The sequence below is a fragment of the Zalophus californianus genome, chromosome 11 (assembly GCF_009762305.2).
Source record: "Zalophus californianus isolate mZalCal1 chromosome 11, mZalCal1.pri.v2, whole genome shotgun sequence".
In the NCBI taxonomy this organism is placed as follows: domain Eukaryota; kingdom Metazoa; phylum Chordata; class Mammalia; order Carnivora; family Otariidae; genus Zalophus; species Zalophus californianus.
This window is the reverse complement of record NC_045605.1, coordinates 19406991-19420870: the sequence shown is the minus strand read 5'-3', so window position 1 is coordinate 19420870 and position 13880 is coordinate 19406991. Positions and strand designations below refer to the sequence as shown.

At 52.8% G+C, this 13880-nt stretch overlaps 1 protein-coding gene across 11 annotated transcripts in view; it reads right to left on the bottom strand.

Annotated features, from left to right (window-relative positions):
• Positions 1 to 566: 566 nt before the first annotated feature.
• The window catches only part of GRAMD1B (GRAM domain containing 1B), a 236531-nt gene continuing 223217 nt past the window's right edge, over positions 567 to 13880 (bottom strand). For 6 of the 11 annotated variants that reach the window (XM_027579989.2, XM_027579995.2, XM_027579990.2 and 3 more), the window contains 6 exons: positions 13482 to 13685; positions 12342 to 12432; positions 9187 to 9198; positions 8709 to 8816; positions 8273 to 8390; positions 568 to 1695 (listed from right to left, as the gene is read on the bottom strand). In XM_027579989.2, coding sequence (XP_027435790.1) covers positions 1540 to 1695; positions 8273 to 8390; positions 8709 to 8816; positions 9187 to 9198; positions 12342 to 12432; positions 13482 to 13685 — 689 coding nt within the window. In that variant the 3' untranslated portion in view covers positions 568 to 1539. Of the gene's footprint in view, positions 1696 to 5637; positions 6027 to 8272; positions 8391 to 8708; positions 8817 to 9186; positions 9199 to 12341; positions 12433 to 13481; positions 13686 to 13880 lie in introns of those variants that run through there. The other 5 variants (XM_027579986.2, XM_027579987.2, XM_027579985.2 and 2 more) reach the window with 5 other exon arrangements.

Here is a 13880-nt window from a genome sequence, read left to right as displayed (position 1 = left end):
TGCTTGGAGTTCCCGGGTGGTGCAGCTGGTTGAGCATCCGACTCTTGGTGCTGGCTCAGGTCGTGATCTCAAGGTTGTGAGACTGAGCCCCACGCTGGGCTCCATGCTCAGCAGTCTGCTTGAGATTCTTTCCCTCTCCCTCTGCCCCTCCCACTCTCTCTCTGATTAATAAATCTTTAAAAAGTACTGGTTAATAATGAAATAAAAATTATCTTAGTATAGTACCAGCCACTATATGAAGAAACACACACACATTCTGTACATCTCTAAAAAACTGAGGCTTGGAATAATGGATGGGGACCAAGGTCACAGGGCTGATAGTGATGCTGCAATCCGTACTCTGGTCTGATTCTAGAACTTCTTACCCATCTGACTTTATCAGGCTGCCTGCCTTCCCAGGAAAAGGGCATCCTAGACAGACAGACAGACAGACAGACAGACAGACACACACACACACACACACACACACACACACACACACACCCCTCACACCCCCCCCCCCACACACACACCCCTTTGGGCCTTGCCCTCATCACATCTGGGAGGACCAAAAACATTTGGGACGATGAGCACTAATGAATTGAGCAGTAAGCACACACACCATTTATTATTTGTAGTTCAATACTTTTTTCGTTTAATTCATACTGTACTTCCATGGCTCTAGCTACTTTACATTAAGATTTGGCTGGGAAGCTGTGTACGGTTCTAGGTAATAGCAGTTAAGTTTTCAGACCTTGCGCACAGCGCCAGGCAAAGTACAGTTCTAGATCCAAATACAGATGGCCAGACAACTCGACTGCAATCAACCTGTGTTCTTTCCCATACATGGCCCAGTGCAGGCGTTGGGGACTGCTCCCTCTGCCCCACCCCACTCCACCCCTTGTCGGGATCAGCCAGCGGCCACTGGGGCCTCTGACCCATCTCTCCCCACCTTGGAGTCTAGGTTGAGTGGGGGGAGGAGGGGAAGCACCATGGGTTTGGGAAGATGATCTGGTCCATGCAGAGAGTGGTCTGGCCCTAGAGTGCAGGACAGGGAAATGTGGGGAGCCACACGGCCGTTGGCAAAAATGGTTGCTTTTGTTATGCAATCTCAGCACGTGGCATCCGAGCCCGGGGCCAACTCCCCAGACAGAGCCAGCTGTCTCTCCCAGGGCAGAGGCCACCATTTTGCTTCTGCAGCATCTCACTGTGTTGAGAGAAGCAAGGAGGCCAAGGGGGCAGAGATGACAGTATTCTTTATGCTTTCACATGTTGGGCAGATCGTCTGGCATCGGCTCCTCTTGGCAGGCAAGGTGCTTCTCGCCAGCAGCCAAGGCTCCAATCCAGGCTCCCAGGCCTGCTGAGGACCTCAAGTCACAACAGAAAACAATGCCCAAGACCCCTGAGCTGTCGCACAGAACACCAAGACAGGGAGCTGGCTGGGCCCGTCACAGCCGTGGCTGGAGCACGAGTGAGGTAACAAGGCTGGGCAGAGAGGTGGGAAGGGGCGCTCTCTACACCTTGTGCAAATTCCTGCTCCACATCAGGGAAGCAGGGGCATTAAAGAGACGGCCTTCCAGAAAAACGCTCCACTCGGACCCAAAACGCATCTTCTGGAAGAAAACATAGAGGTGGAGGGAGTGGGGCCAGCCTGCTGGAGGTTGGGGGATGAGGGTCAAGGATGTCAAGTGGTGGATGGGATGATTGTCCCACAGCCTAGAGACAAGGGGTGAGGGAGGAGAGAGTCAGGAAGACAGGTTCTCAAGTTTCCTACTGGGGTGGGCAGGTGGGGTTCAGGGGTGTCGGGAGGGAGGTCACAGCCCTGCCACCTGGGGGCCCTAGGGAGGAAGGGCGGGCTTTGGCTGCCCTGCAGAGCTAAAGCAGCAGCATAGTATGGCACAGAAAGCATCCTTCTGAGACCATAAACCGTCCAGAAAGATTCTTCCCCTAGTCCTTTCTCCAAGAGTTCACCCTAGAGATGCTGCCCGCAAATGATTTTAGACATGGTCCAAGCTTGGATCAGGGACAGGGACAGAGAGAAGCCACTTCTGGCAAAGCATTCTTCTTGAGGTTTCTTGATTCCTCTCCCCCTTCCTATAGTCCCAGGTTCTTAGGGTCAGCGCTCTAAGGCCACCCAAGGATTTTAGCCAAAGCTTCACAATTAATCCAAACCCCAACAAGGTTTGGACTGAGTCAAAAGAGAAGCGCTAGGGCCAGGAATGACTTCTCTCCAGTGTTTCTTCTAGCAAGGAGGAGGGAGGATGGACAGATGAAAGGCTTCATAGCCTACAGACAAACAATGAGCTTAATCCAAGACTGTGCCCTTCTTGCCATTATCCTCCTAGCTCAGAGAAAGTCCCTTCCCAAACTAAGACTAGGCCAACAAAGGAAGAAACACCCTCCTAGCTTAATACTGGGAAATACAACATGCCTGACCTCACTCTCCCTGCCTCACTAGGCCTCCCTATCCTGCTGGCTCATAAAGAAGAAAGTGTAACTATCCTGGATTTCTCAGGAACCCTGATGCTGCCCTACTACTCAACACCAGAGAAGCTCTGGCCCAAAAGGTTTGTTCTCTTCTGGCAGAGTACCTTCCAAGTTTGAGAAAGCCCTACCTTGCCAGTCTCTGACCCAGCCTCCAAGACAATGCCCGTGCTAGAACCTACCTTACAGATGGTCCAGCTCATCCCCCTTCCTGTTACAAATGAGGATACTGCAGCTCAGGGAGGGGAAGCGACTTGTCCAAAAGCAGAGCCGGGACTCAGGCCCAGGTCTCCTAACTCAGCTCGGTGTTCTAACAGAGAGCTTCAAAAGTTGCTGATCTTGCTGCCCTTGTCCCAGGGAGGTGAATGGGGGAAGAGAGGAGTTGCAGACATGAGTGGGTTCTCCAAGGCCAGTCCTGTTAATTCCTTCAAGGAAGGTGGAGTGGAAGTATAGACCCTCTAGCTCTTCTCCACCTGGTTAGAACTCTGCAGGGCAGCCAAAGCCAGCCCTTCCTCCCTAGGGCCCCCAGGTGCCAAAGAGTGCAAGCTCTCAAATGTGACCCCAGGAATTCTTGCAGAAAGATTTCCACATGACCAGAGTCCTTACATGAACAAAAACAAAGCACAGGCTGAAAGAAATAAAGGGTGTGGTTCTGATGCTCCCAGGCACAGCTACAGGACAAGCTGCTGGGCTTGAGTTTTAATGTTATTTATCAGTTTCACTCCCAGACTTATCTGCAAGGGTGAGTTAGCCTTTGACAGGCTATTGAATGTGGGGTTGGGGGGAGCTTTTATTTGGGAGTGAATAGAGGTGTTAGGTCTTCCGCTTTGAAAGCTTAAAATATTATTAGAACAGAAAGTGCCACAAGAGATCCATGATTCTTAGGAATGAGGCAGGCTGATGTGTGTACGCACTGTCTCTGGAGTTCAAACCCCCAGGGTTCCTCGGACATACTAAGCACCTTCCTCCCTGTCACCTACTCCTCCCTGGAATGGCTGAAGAGGTAAAGCAAAAGCAGAACAGCTCTGTGCAGCCAAGCCCACTTACGTCACTTTACTCCCAGCAGAGAACCCTTTGGAAGTATCCCCAAAGGTCCCACTATGGGACCATCAACAACTGGATGATTTAAATAAATATTTAATTATGTGTGGAATAAATGAGAGAACTTATCACTTTTGCTTTCAAAAGTTTCTGAGAATAATTTTGGCTTCTGGCTCCTACAGTAGGAACATTTCTAGCAGTCTGCACTGTTCCTCCTTTGGCCCAAGGCCCACGAGCCCTGACCATCACCGGAGTGTCTCCTAGTCAAAGTCCTGGACAAGAATGAGTAGTGACCCACTGACCTGTGGGCGTATGCACCCTGCACCTGGATCACAGTCAACTCCAGCCCTCGCATCTCCTTTCCTAGGGAAGGGATACCCATTCTAGCTGATTCCATGGAGGCTTCTCAGCCTGCTCCCCTACGGCATGTATCCTTTGTCTTCTCATCCTGCTCTCAGCTTAATAATGAGGTTGTACTCTCAGACTGAGAAGTCAAAAACATGTCTCTAATTGTCAAGGGCGGGGGGGCGCCTGGGTGGCTCAGTTGGTTAAGCGACCGCCTTCGGCTCAGGTCATGATCCTGGAGTTCCGGGATCGAGTCCCGCATCGGGCTCCCTGCTTGGCAGAGTCTGCTTTTCCCTCTGACCTTCCCCCCTCTCATGCTCCCTCTCTCCCTCTCAAATAAATAAAATCTTAAAAAAAAAAAAAAAGATTTAATTGTCAAAGGGGGATGCTCAGGCCATTCCAACAGAAGAACACGACTTGCTTTTTTTGAGGCTAGGTCAGTGATAAAACCTTCCTTTCCTTCAGCCCCTTACAAGAGGTGCCCTAGGAGAACAAGCAATGGGGAAGAGTTTTCCTGGCCAAACCAGTATGATCCTACTGAGGATCTGTGAGGCTGGCAGGATTCCTCTGATCATTAGATGGAGGAATAGCAGTTAAGTGAGTGAAAAATGGTAATTGTGCCCAGAAGGGCCCTGCGAGGTCAGATAAAATGCACGGGTCCTAGTGAGCCAACTCCAAAATGGTCCTGGATGACTCACTTTCCTAACCAAACGTCTTCTTTCTCCTCCTTCGTGGTCTCCTACCTCTCTGGGGCCAGAGGCTAGAGGAGGCTTTGCCCCCTTTGCCAGAACTCCCACTCCCAAGTCTGAGGAACAGGATTTGGAATGACCTCCACGTGAGGCAGAGACTCACTCTGGCCTTTTCCTGCACAAATGCAATGCACCTTTGCCAAATGCTTTCCTTCCAAAAGCCTAGGTCTTCTACCATGTGTGGAGTGTCTTCGTTGTCTCCCTTAACCAAAGTCAGCTCTTCCCTTAGAGTAAACGATGCTGGCAGCCAAGTGAGTGCTTGGATATCAATACTCACTACTCACACCACGTTCTGTGTGAACCTATGATCTGATCCATACAATGCTAGGGTACTCACTCCCTCCAACCCCAGGTGTCCCTAGGACATCCTGATTCGTCCCGGAAATCAAACTGACAGCTCAAAGTGAAGGAATTAGAGCCACAGGCCCGACTGGCTCATAACCACTTAAAAAGGGGTTTAACAAGATCCAAAATGCTCCATCCTGGCTAATAAACAATGTGCTCTTAGGGCACAGAGAAAAAATAGGGCTTTAGGCACTAAAAAGTGACACTTCACCCAGATCCAGCCTGGGAGAAGACCAGAGAGAAGGGCGGGGGGTGGTGGGAAAGTAAGAAATTCCCAGCCCTTATTGGGTCCACACCAAACAGGGGTTAGGGGAAGGTGCAGGGGTGATGGAGGAGAACCCCATTCCGCATGCACGTCCTCGGGAGCCTGCGGCTCAAGGCCCAATCCCGCAGGGGCAGCTTTCCCAGCCTTCCAGGCCTCTGCCTGACTGGGGGCGCATGGTCCTTAGAAAGCGGGGGGTTGGGGGGTTGGGTGGGGCTCAGGTGGCAGAGTTTAGATTGGGCTCTTGCCCTTGATGCTTCCTGTTCACAAGAGAATACCTGGGGAAGCGTGGGGTAGGGAAGAAAAGAGTCTCTTTTATTTTGGAAACAAATCAAGAGGGGATTCGGGAATGAAGCACCTTAAGCCCCTTGAGATTTCGAGATCCCAGGGTCTTCACAGGCGTCACTTTGGCTCAACAACATTTCCCTTCTCAGAGCCAGGAATGGCCAGTGAGGGGAAGGGTGGGGACGAGGCAGGGGTAGGGGGGGAGGAGGAGGATCAGGGGAGGTCGGTGCTGAGAGGTGGTCCCTGCCCTCCTCGGACCCTCCACCGGCCAGCACAGGAGGTGGGCCCGCTCCTTCTCCCTGGTACATAGGCGTTATCTCTTTTTAAAATCTGTATATAATATATATATATTTATATTCTGTATATATATATTTATATATATCTATGTATATGGTCTATGTACACGTATTGCACGGGCCTCTCGTAGCCACCCCGTTCCTGCCTTGTCAATGATAACGACTCCTCTTCTCTTCACTTTCTGAAGTGTAGTCGCGGGACCTGATGCCGTTCTGAAGGTTGATGAGAGAGTCCTTCATCTGTAAGACAGGGAAGCCCGCCCAGTCCCGGGTTTGTGCCCTCAGTGCGCTACTCTGCCACGCCCGCCCGGGGCAGTTCCCCCAGCACGCCAGCGAGGTCAAGGAAGCCGGGCTCCTAAGACAAGGGTTCTCCTAGGACGCGGTCTCTGGCAGAAAGGAAAGAGCCAATCTAGCACTGGGAACCCCTGGGGTGAGGTTCACTGTGTCTTCATGATTAAGGATTAAGGATTCTCTCTCTCGGGGCTCCTGGGTGGCTCAGTCGGTTAGGCGTCTGCCTTCGGCTCAGGTCATGATCCCAGGGTCCTGGGATCGTGCCCCGAGTCGGGCTCCCTGCCCAGCGGGGAGTCTGCTTCTCCCTCTCCTGCTCCCCCTGCTTGTGCACTCTCTCTCTAATAAATAAAAAAATATTTAAAAAAAATAAAGGGAATGAAACAAAACACCTATCCACACCTATCCCAACGCTTACAGAGTTGAGTCCGCCACGCTACAATTCTGACTGCCCCGCGCTCCAATGTAAGGGGCCCCATCTTGACACCGAATTCTGGAGTTGGAAGAGAACCGGGTCATCCAGTCCAACTGCCTACTTAATTCTTGAGTTTCTTATCTGACATCATCTGGTCACCCCTTGGGCGCTTTCGGTGATAGAATCTCAGGCCTTCAAAGTAGCCCATTCCATTACTGGATAGCCTGATTGTCAGTGGTCTGTTTCTATTTGATGACTCATCAAAGCTCCTCCCTGCCCTGTAACTTCTAGCCCCTGGGGTCTCACGAGCAATCTTTTTATCCTTCTACCTGGTGGACCTCTATGTCTCAAGACTACCCTGTTTTCCCTGCCCCCATCTTTCCTTCTCCTTCCTGTATCTTTAATTCTATCAACCCTTCTTGATATCGCAGGGCTCCTAAGCCCCCTGCTGGGCCATTTACCCCTTTTGTTTAAAAAAAAAAAAAAAAATCCATGGCTCCAAAGCTCAACATGATATTCTAAAACACATTAAATTGGATCCTGATAGCCACATTAAAATCCTCTCTCCTCAATTTAGAGCTAAGACCATGCTACGAAGGGGAAGTAAGATTTAGTAATAACGAATGCCTCCCCTGTGCCCTCAAATCCTGACAGCAATTTCGTGAAGTTACAATTATAATTCCCATTTTATAAGTGAAGCAACCGTGAAGTCACTCATATTAAATCCCTCACTCAAGGTCACAAAACTAGTCCTTGGCAAGACTGGGATTCCATCTCAAGTCTGGCTGACCACCCAACATAAAGAACTCCTTAGGAACAGAAAATTTTAATGGAACAGGACAAATCCTTTGTCTCCTATCTTCTTAATTCTCTTGTAGAGCAAAGGTAGCTTCTTGCTGTCTTGGCAACTATGTGGGAGTTTTGTATAAGACATTAACTTCTGGGGGAAGGAAGCCAAGTTCCTCCCTCCTTTGATAAAACTAAACTTACTGATTTTGCTCCAGGATCATTTTCTTTTTTTTTTTTTTTAAACTTTTTTTTTAAGATTTTATTTATTTATTTGAGAGAGAATGAGAGAGAGAGAATGAGAGGGGGGAGGGTTCCGAGGGAGAAGCAGACTCACCACTGAGCAGGGAGCCCGATGCAGGACTCGATCCCGGGACCCCAGGATCATGACCTGAGCCGAAGGCAGTCGCTTAACCAACTGAGCCACCCAGGCGCCCCGGGATCATTTTCTTAAATAGATGAATGAATGCAGTTTTTGGAAGGAACACAGGCCCTTGTACTAGAAGATGTTACAAAAAGATGACCCAGTACAACCACCATCTTCCCAGACTATCCGTGCAGCCTCTGCGGAGAAAGGACGTGCTGGGGATTGTGTGTGCGTTGAGGTCAGGGGGAGGCAGTGGCATAGAGCAAAAGGAACTAGAAAAATATGCCCTCTGGAAAGATAAATCTCTGTGAAAGGAGGTTCTCTCTTTAAATGCCTGTCAGATGGCCATGAGTGACCAAGGCAGGGGAAAAAAAATCAGTCCTTCCACCGAACCTACAACTTTCTTGCCGCCAATTTCCGTTGTTATCGTCTGAGGGAGTACACCTGTGTTTCCAACAACCCATTCCAGGATGACTTTAAAATCAGAACAGTGGATGGCCCAGGGGAAGTATGAATGGGAGGCTGAGGTCCGGTGGGTGGGGGTGGGGATGGGGAGCTCTCTCCCAGAGCGCAGGGAAGGAGCTCATCTCTAGAAGATGAGGGCAAGGAGAGAAGGTGGGGACATCTCACCTGGTCAAGAAGCATCACTGAGGACTTGATGATCTCCCTCCATTTTTGGAGCTCTGTATCGTGGTACTTTTGTTGGGACTCCAAGAGCTGGGCCCATTCTGTCTGAGACTGGGGTAACCTGTGGGGCAGAAGAAGGGGTACCCCGGCAGCTGGAGTTATGCTCACTGGACTGTCCTGTGCTCCCAGACCCCTGAAGGACAGAGAGTCACATCAGACTGCTTTGTCCTTTGCTCAGGGCCCCTGGTTCCCGTGCCCCAGGTCAGAAGCAGACTAAATTCTACAGGGACAGTTTTCAGAGCTTGCCTATGGACTCATCCCAAAGGGTTACCCACTGGCCAAGGGCAGCGGGGCCGTCCCACAGAGACTGGGTGGCAGGAGCTGGGGCACGGTACCGGCTGGGGTGGAGGTCGTGGCCAAGGGAAGAGGCAAGGATTACCTTTCTTGGAGCCTCAGACCCTGCCAGGCAGTGAGGGTCTGGGTGGTGTATTCCAACATCCAGAGTTTGTAGAAGAGCATCATGTTAAGGATGACCAGCAGCACCAGACTGGGAAGGAGACAAAGAGGGACAAAAGCAACAGGCATGAGATGTAATCTTGAGAATGCACGCTCCCTCTAAGAGCCAGGGATCACCCCCCACCCTCCCAGAGGCAGCTGCTGTCCTTGACCATTGGTGCCCTGAAGCATGGCGGTGAGGGAGGGAGAGGGAAGGATGCAGCTGGCGGGAGAGGGAGTGAGCGGGTGCTCTCATCTGGAGGGGCCAGGACACAGCGGAAGCGCCATGGAGAGGCGTGTGGGTGAAGGCACTGGGACAGAGAGACACACAGGAGCCACCCAGACCCTGGGTGCCTGTGGGAAGAGGTAAGATGGAGAGGGAAGGAGATGAAGGGCAAACGAAGCAATCAGAGAGCCAGTACCTGAAACAGATCCTAATGGGAGCAAGGAGGAAAAATGGGGAGGAGGCAGAGGTTAGAACAGACCAGTGCGGGGATGGGGAGGGCTGCACTGGAACCAAGCCAGAGAGCAAGTGAGTCTGCGGGAAAGAAACACGGGAAGTGAGGACACGCGGATGAGGAGACCCAGCAGGCAAGGAGCAAGAGACAGCGGCTGCAGACAGATCTTGGTATGTCAAGGGCGACACATGGAGGCAAGGCCTCCTACCCAGCCAACCTGAGGCACGACAGAAGGGCGAAGCTGTGGACTATCGGCCTGACCCGCCCGACAGGTGTTAGCAGGATGCCCCAAAGCATGGTCTCATCTTTGCACCTGCCTTGCACCTGCCCAGACCCAGAGGGGTCGTGAGGGTCCCTGGTATGGGCCAGCACTGGTCAGGGCCAGGGAGGGGGAAAGGAGGACCCAGGGGTACAGAGAGCCGCCAAAACACCGGGGACGTTCCCTTCTTCTCCTGGCCTCAGTGGCTGCCACAAGATCATCTTAGGACACAAGTTCATGGAGCAGAGAGATGAAGACTAGGGGAGCAAGGGGGTCTGGAGACGCACGGGACTGCGTACAGTCCTGGCTCACTGCTTCAGGGTTCTTAACTTCTGATGAAGTTCCCCAGCTTCTCTGAACTCTTCTCTGGACCCCTTCTCTGAATGGTTCCTATCCTGCTGGGGCTGCGACGTGTGTGGTGTGAAGAAGTGGATGGAAAGCTCCCTGCACACAGGAGCTCCTCAACAACGGGCGGTTTTATCATGAAAGGAGGGGGTACAGGGACACACACAGGAAAAGGGAGACAGAATGAACGATGGAAAAGGACCAACAAAGAACATCTTATGCTGTGCCTTTGACCTTTCGAAGTGTCAAGCGCGTGCGTGCGTGCATGCAAGATACTGCGTTCTTCTCTGTGCTTCCAGTATTAGGGAAGGCGGTACTCCTGAAGCTGGCAGCAGCCAGTCCTTGACCCCATCTAGCTGTGCTCTCAGGGCTCTGTGACTTCTCCAGAACAATCTCTAAATTTCACGTTGACGTTCAATGACCCCACCTTTAACTGCATCCACACGCGCCAGAGGACCTGAATGTCCACCTCTTCAGCGTGGGCTGCATACATCTGAGCTCCTGCATTTGGGTCTATGTACAATCCTGCCTGTGCTCAGTGGAGGTCCAGGGACACCCCTGCGAGCTGAAGGAAGGGCCTGTGGTCCACACAGAGAACAGAGGGGGCCTGCCGGACGCAGGGCGGTCTGATCCACGTGCACACGGTCAGCAGACCCGCCGCCTGGACCCTCAAAGTGTTGAAGATGAAGTCCCATGATCTTAATCCAACAAAGCCCCCGTGTCAGCTAATGCCATGCTATGCCATTTACTCAGGAGAGCAGGCCTACTTAACTAAGTCAGCCTGCAGAGAAGGCTCAAACAGAGAACTTACCTGAGGTTCAAGTTTTCTATCTACCAAACCCAACACCAGAGACTTAACAGAACAGCACGAATCCCCTCAAATGGAGGTTGCTAAATGGAAATCTTCCTGGTTTCACAGCTGTCTTTGTAGATGACTTTGTAAAAAAGACCTCGGCTCCTCAGGCCACAGGCAGAAGAATTCTCCCCCTCTGTTTTTGTTATACACGCAGTCAGGGCAGAGGAGAGCCCGCCTCCCGTTCCTCACAGGTCCCCCCTGCTTTCAGTGGTGCCCACACCTTGCCTGTGGCCCTGTTTTCTCTCTCACACTCGGCGCTGTCCTGATATGGTCTCATTCTCGCTCGTGGCTCTCATGCTCCCGCTAACTACATCAGCATCGATGAACTATGCTTCCCCGCCTCGCTCCGGGTCCCGCATCGGCAAGTACTGGTCACCTCCACCTGGATGCCCTACGGCCACTCAAGACACAGCTGGAGTCCAGAGCGTCTTCTCAGACAGCTCTGCGCCCCGTTCGGGTCTCTAGTAACGACACAACCGTTCATGGGTGCCCACCACAGTCCTTCTTCTTCTTCGGCTACCCGACCAGATGGCTAATTGGTCTTTGGTCCCTCCCCTGCTGGACAGTCACGCTCACCTACGTCGCTGCCACTTACTTGGACCAGCCTGCCTGCCTCCAGTCCTTTCTTCTCTAGGCCTCCCCCCATGGTTGTCAAGAGTGACTTAACGACAACCACCACCAAAACACGTAAAGCCAATCCTGTCACACTCCAGGGCTCCTTCAGGGCTTCCTGATGGGTCTGGCTGTGCCTCTGCTTCTGCCTCTCTGAAAATGCATTAGTGGGGGCCTGAAGGAGTGGGGAAGGGGTGTCACAGAAGAAAGAGCCAGAGACAGGCTAGTGCCCGGTGCAGAGCTGTCAAGGCCCGCATCTGGGCAGCTCCCATGCCACTCCCCCAACCTGTGCCCCCACATGCTCACCCCCATCTCCAGGTAAGGTGGGGGGAGGGTACCCGGCAGCAGGCTGAACCAAGCAGAAGAGCTGTCCGCACTCAGCTGTCCCAGGAACTCCCTGCTCCCAGCGGTTCAGGGGTGTCCCTGGAGGGCTCTGGGCTTCCACTGCAGACAGCTGTGCCCTCCCACCCTGCCCGAGCATTCCTTCCCCCCTTCCTCTCTCCCTGCCCAGCATCCTCCTGGGAATGTTACTGAGCCTACTGCTTTATAACATGATGGCAATACTGTAAATTACTGAACTATTTCTGGACAGTGGTCATTGATTTCGTCTGGCTATCCTGCCAAAGTGTGGGCCCAGGAGTGCCCGATCCTGGCGCCCGGCACAGAGCGGACACTCGGGACCTCCCTCACAAGTGAATGAATGGGCTTCTAAGACGCTGTGTGGCGTATCTTTGTTATCATTTCTCCAACGGTGTAGTAGTTCTGAATTTCCTGTCTTACCCACTTGAAACTGAGTTCCTAAGGGCATGGATGCTGTATACAGCGTTCTGTTCTCAATCCTGAAGGCTTAGCTTACAGCAAATGCCAAATCAAACAGAGGAGAAGAAACAGAGAGACCAGGAATGATGGACAGAGCAAGTGATCTGAAGAGAGAGGGCTGGAGGACAAAGAAGGGCCACGGTAAGGGGTGCTCATGCGCCTGAGGAGCCAGCAGACGGGGAGGGAAGGAGATGGGCAGAGGCGGGGCGGAGAGCTAGGATCCCTTACACACAGCTGATAACCAGCAGCAGCTTGGACACACTCTGCAGGTGGAAACCATTAGGGGTGTCCTCGGGGATATGCCGTGTCTGCGTGGAACCTGTGGGGAGAACAAAGAGGCCATCACCACGGTGGCTCACGAGTCCCCTGGCTGCCGTGGCAGCGGTCACGCCCAGAGCTTCCGGGAATGACGGATACACCCAGCCCTCCGAAAGTACAAGGGAAGCCCCTCAAGGGCAAGGTCAGGGGCTGGGTCAGGCAAAGTGGACATTCAAGTCCCCGAACAAACAAGAAACTCAACAGCCTTACAGAGCTAGGACATGGGGAGGCGGCACAAAGTGCTCTGCAGCGCAGCCGTAGCCCTGGCACAGACAACCGCACTGGGCTGGGACCAGAGACCGCTTTCAGCTCAGGCTTTGTCTGTAACCAGTGATGTGACGTTGAGCAAGTCTCAACTGCTCTCGGAGAGTCAGTGTATTCACATATGCCATGCTAGTCAGAAATCCTCTATGTGAGGGATGTAAGGGAGTGCTCTGGTTGAAGCTGGGAGTGGGGGGGGGGGCACGGAAGGCTGGCACTCTCCTCCTCTCCTGTCCCCATCCTGAGGAACGCCCAGGGGCGTGCAAAGCATAGCCTGAAAGACGCTGGATTAGTGGTCTCTGAGGCTTCTTATGGCTACAGGTCGCCATGACCGAGTGAAGACATGAGGTTGTGTGTGGCTGGATGGGAAGAGGGAGACACGTCACGGGAGTCCACTGCCTGGGAGGGCAGGTCCCTGATGGGCCTGTGGGGGCCACGTGATCTCGGACTCCCTGACGTGTGTGTCAGGAGGGCACCTCTGGCCTGAGCTGTGGCTTCTCCCCAGTGCTTTTGCCAAAAACTTGGAAGCTGCTCGTTTGAGTCTATCAAGGCGGACATGGAGTTCAGGGAACTTCTGTTCAGCAGACCCCACATGTGGGTTCAGCAGTGACTGAGGAATATAAAGGGCAAAAGGAAACAGGTAGAGGATCCAGAGGCTGAATAATGAGTTAGGGGCAAATTACATACGATCTATACCCAAGGACGCAAAATGAGTGCATACGTGTAGGTCTTGGCACAGGCATGCAGCTCGAGCCCCGAGCCCCGTCCCCACTGCCAGACAGCACGCACCTGCCACGTGTTTGATCCTGTGGCCCACATCTTCATCAGTGGGTGTGGTGACGGGGCTCATCACTTCTTCCAGGTGAGGCACCCGCAGATGGGCATGGGGACGTTTCCTCCTCCGGACCGTTGGGGCCTTGCTGGTCTTCTCTTTGGGAGACTGTCTGTGCATCTCAGCCAGGTAGGTGCTCTCCGTTTTGGTCAGCTCGCTCTCTGTCAGAGACAAAAGGCCACCTGCCTGTACCTCTAGCCCCACGCCCTGGCCCCCAGAAACAACTCTGTCTCCTAGCTGAGCCTTCTCTGAGAGAACCATTTTCCTGGACTGCACTCTGGGACGTTGACTGGGAGGGCAGGGGTCCCTCAGGCGTGGCCACGAGCCTCAGGAAGTACCGCTGGGACGCAGCCTCA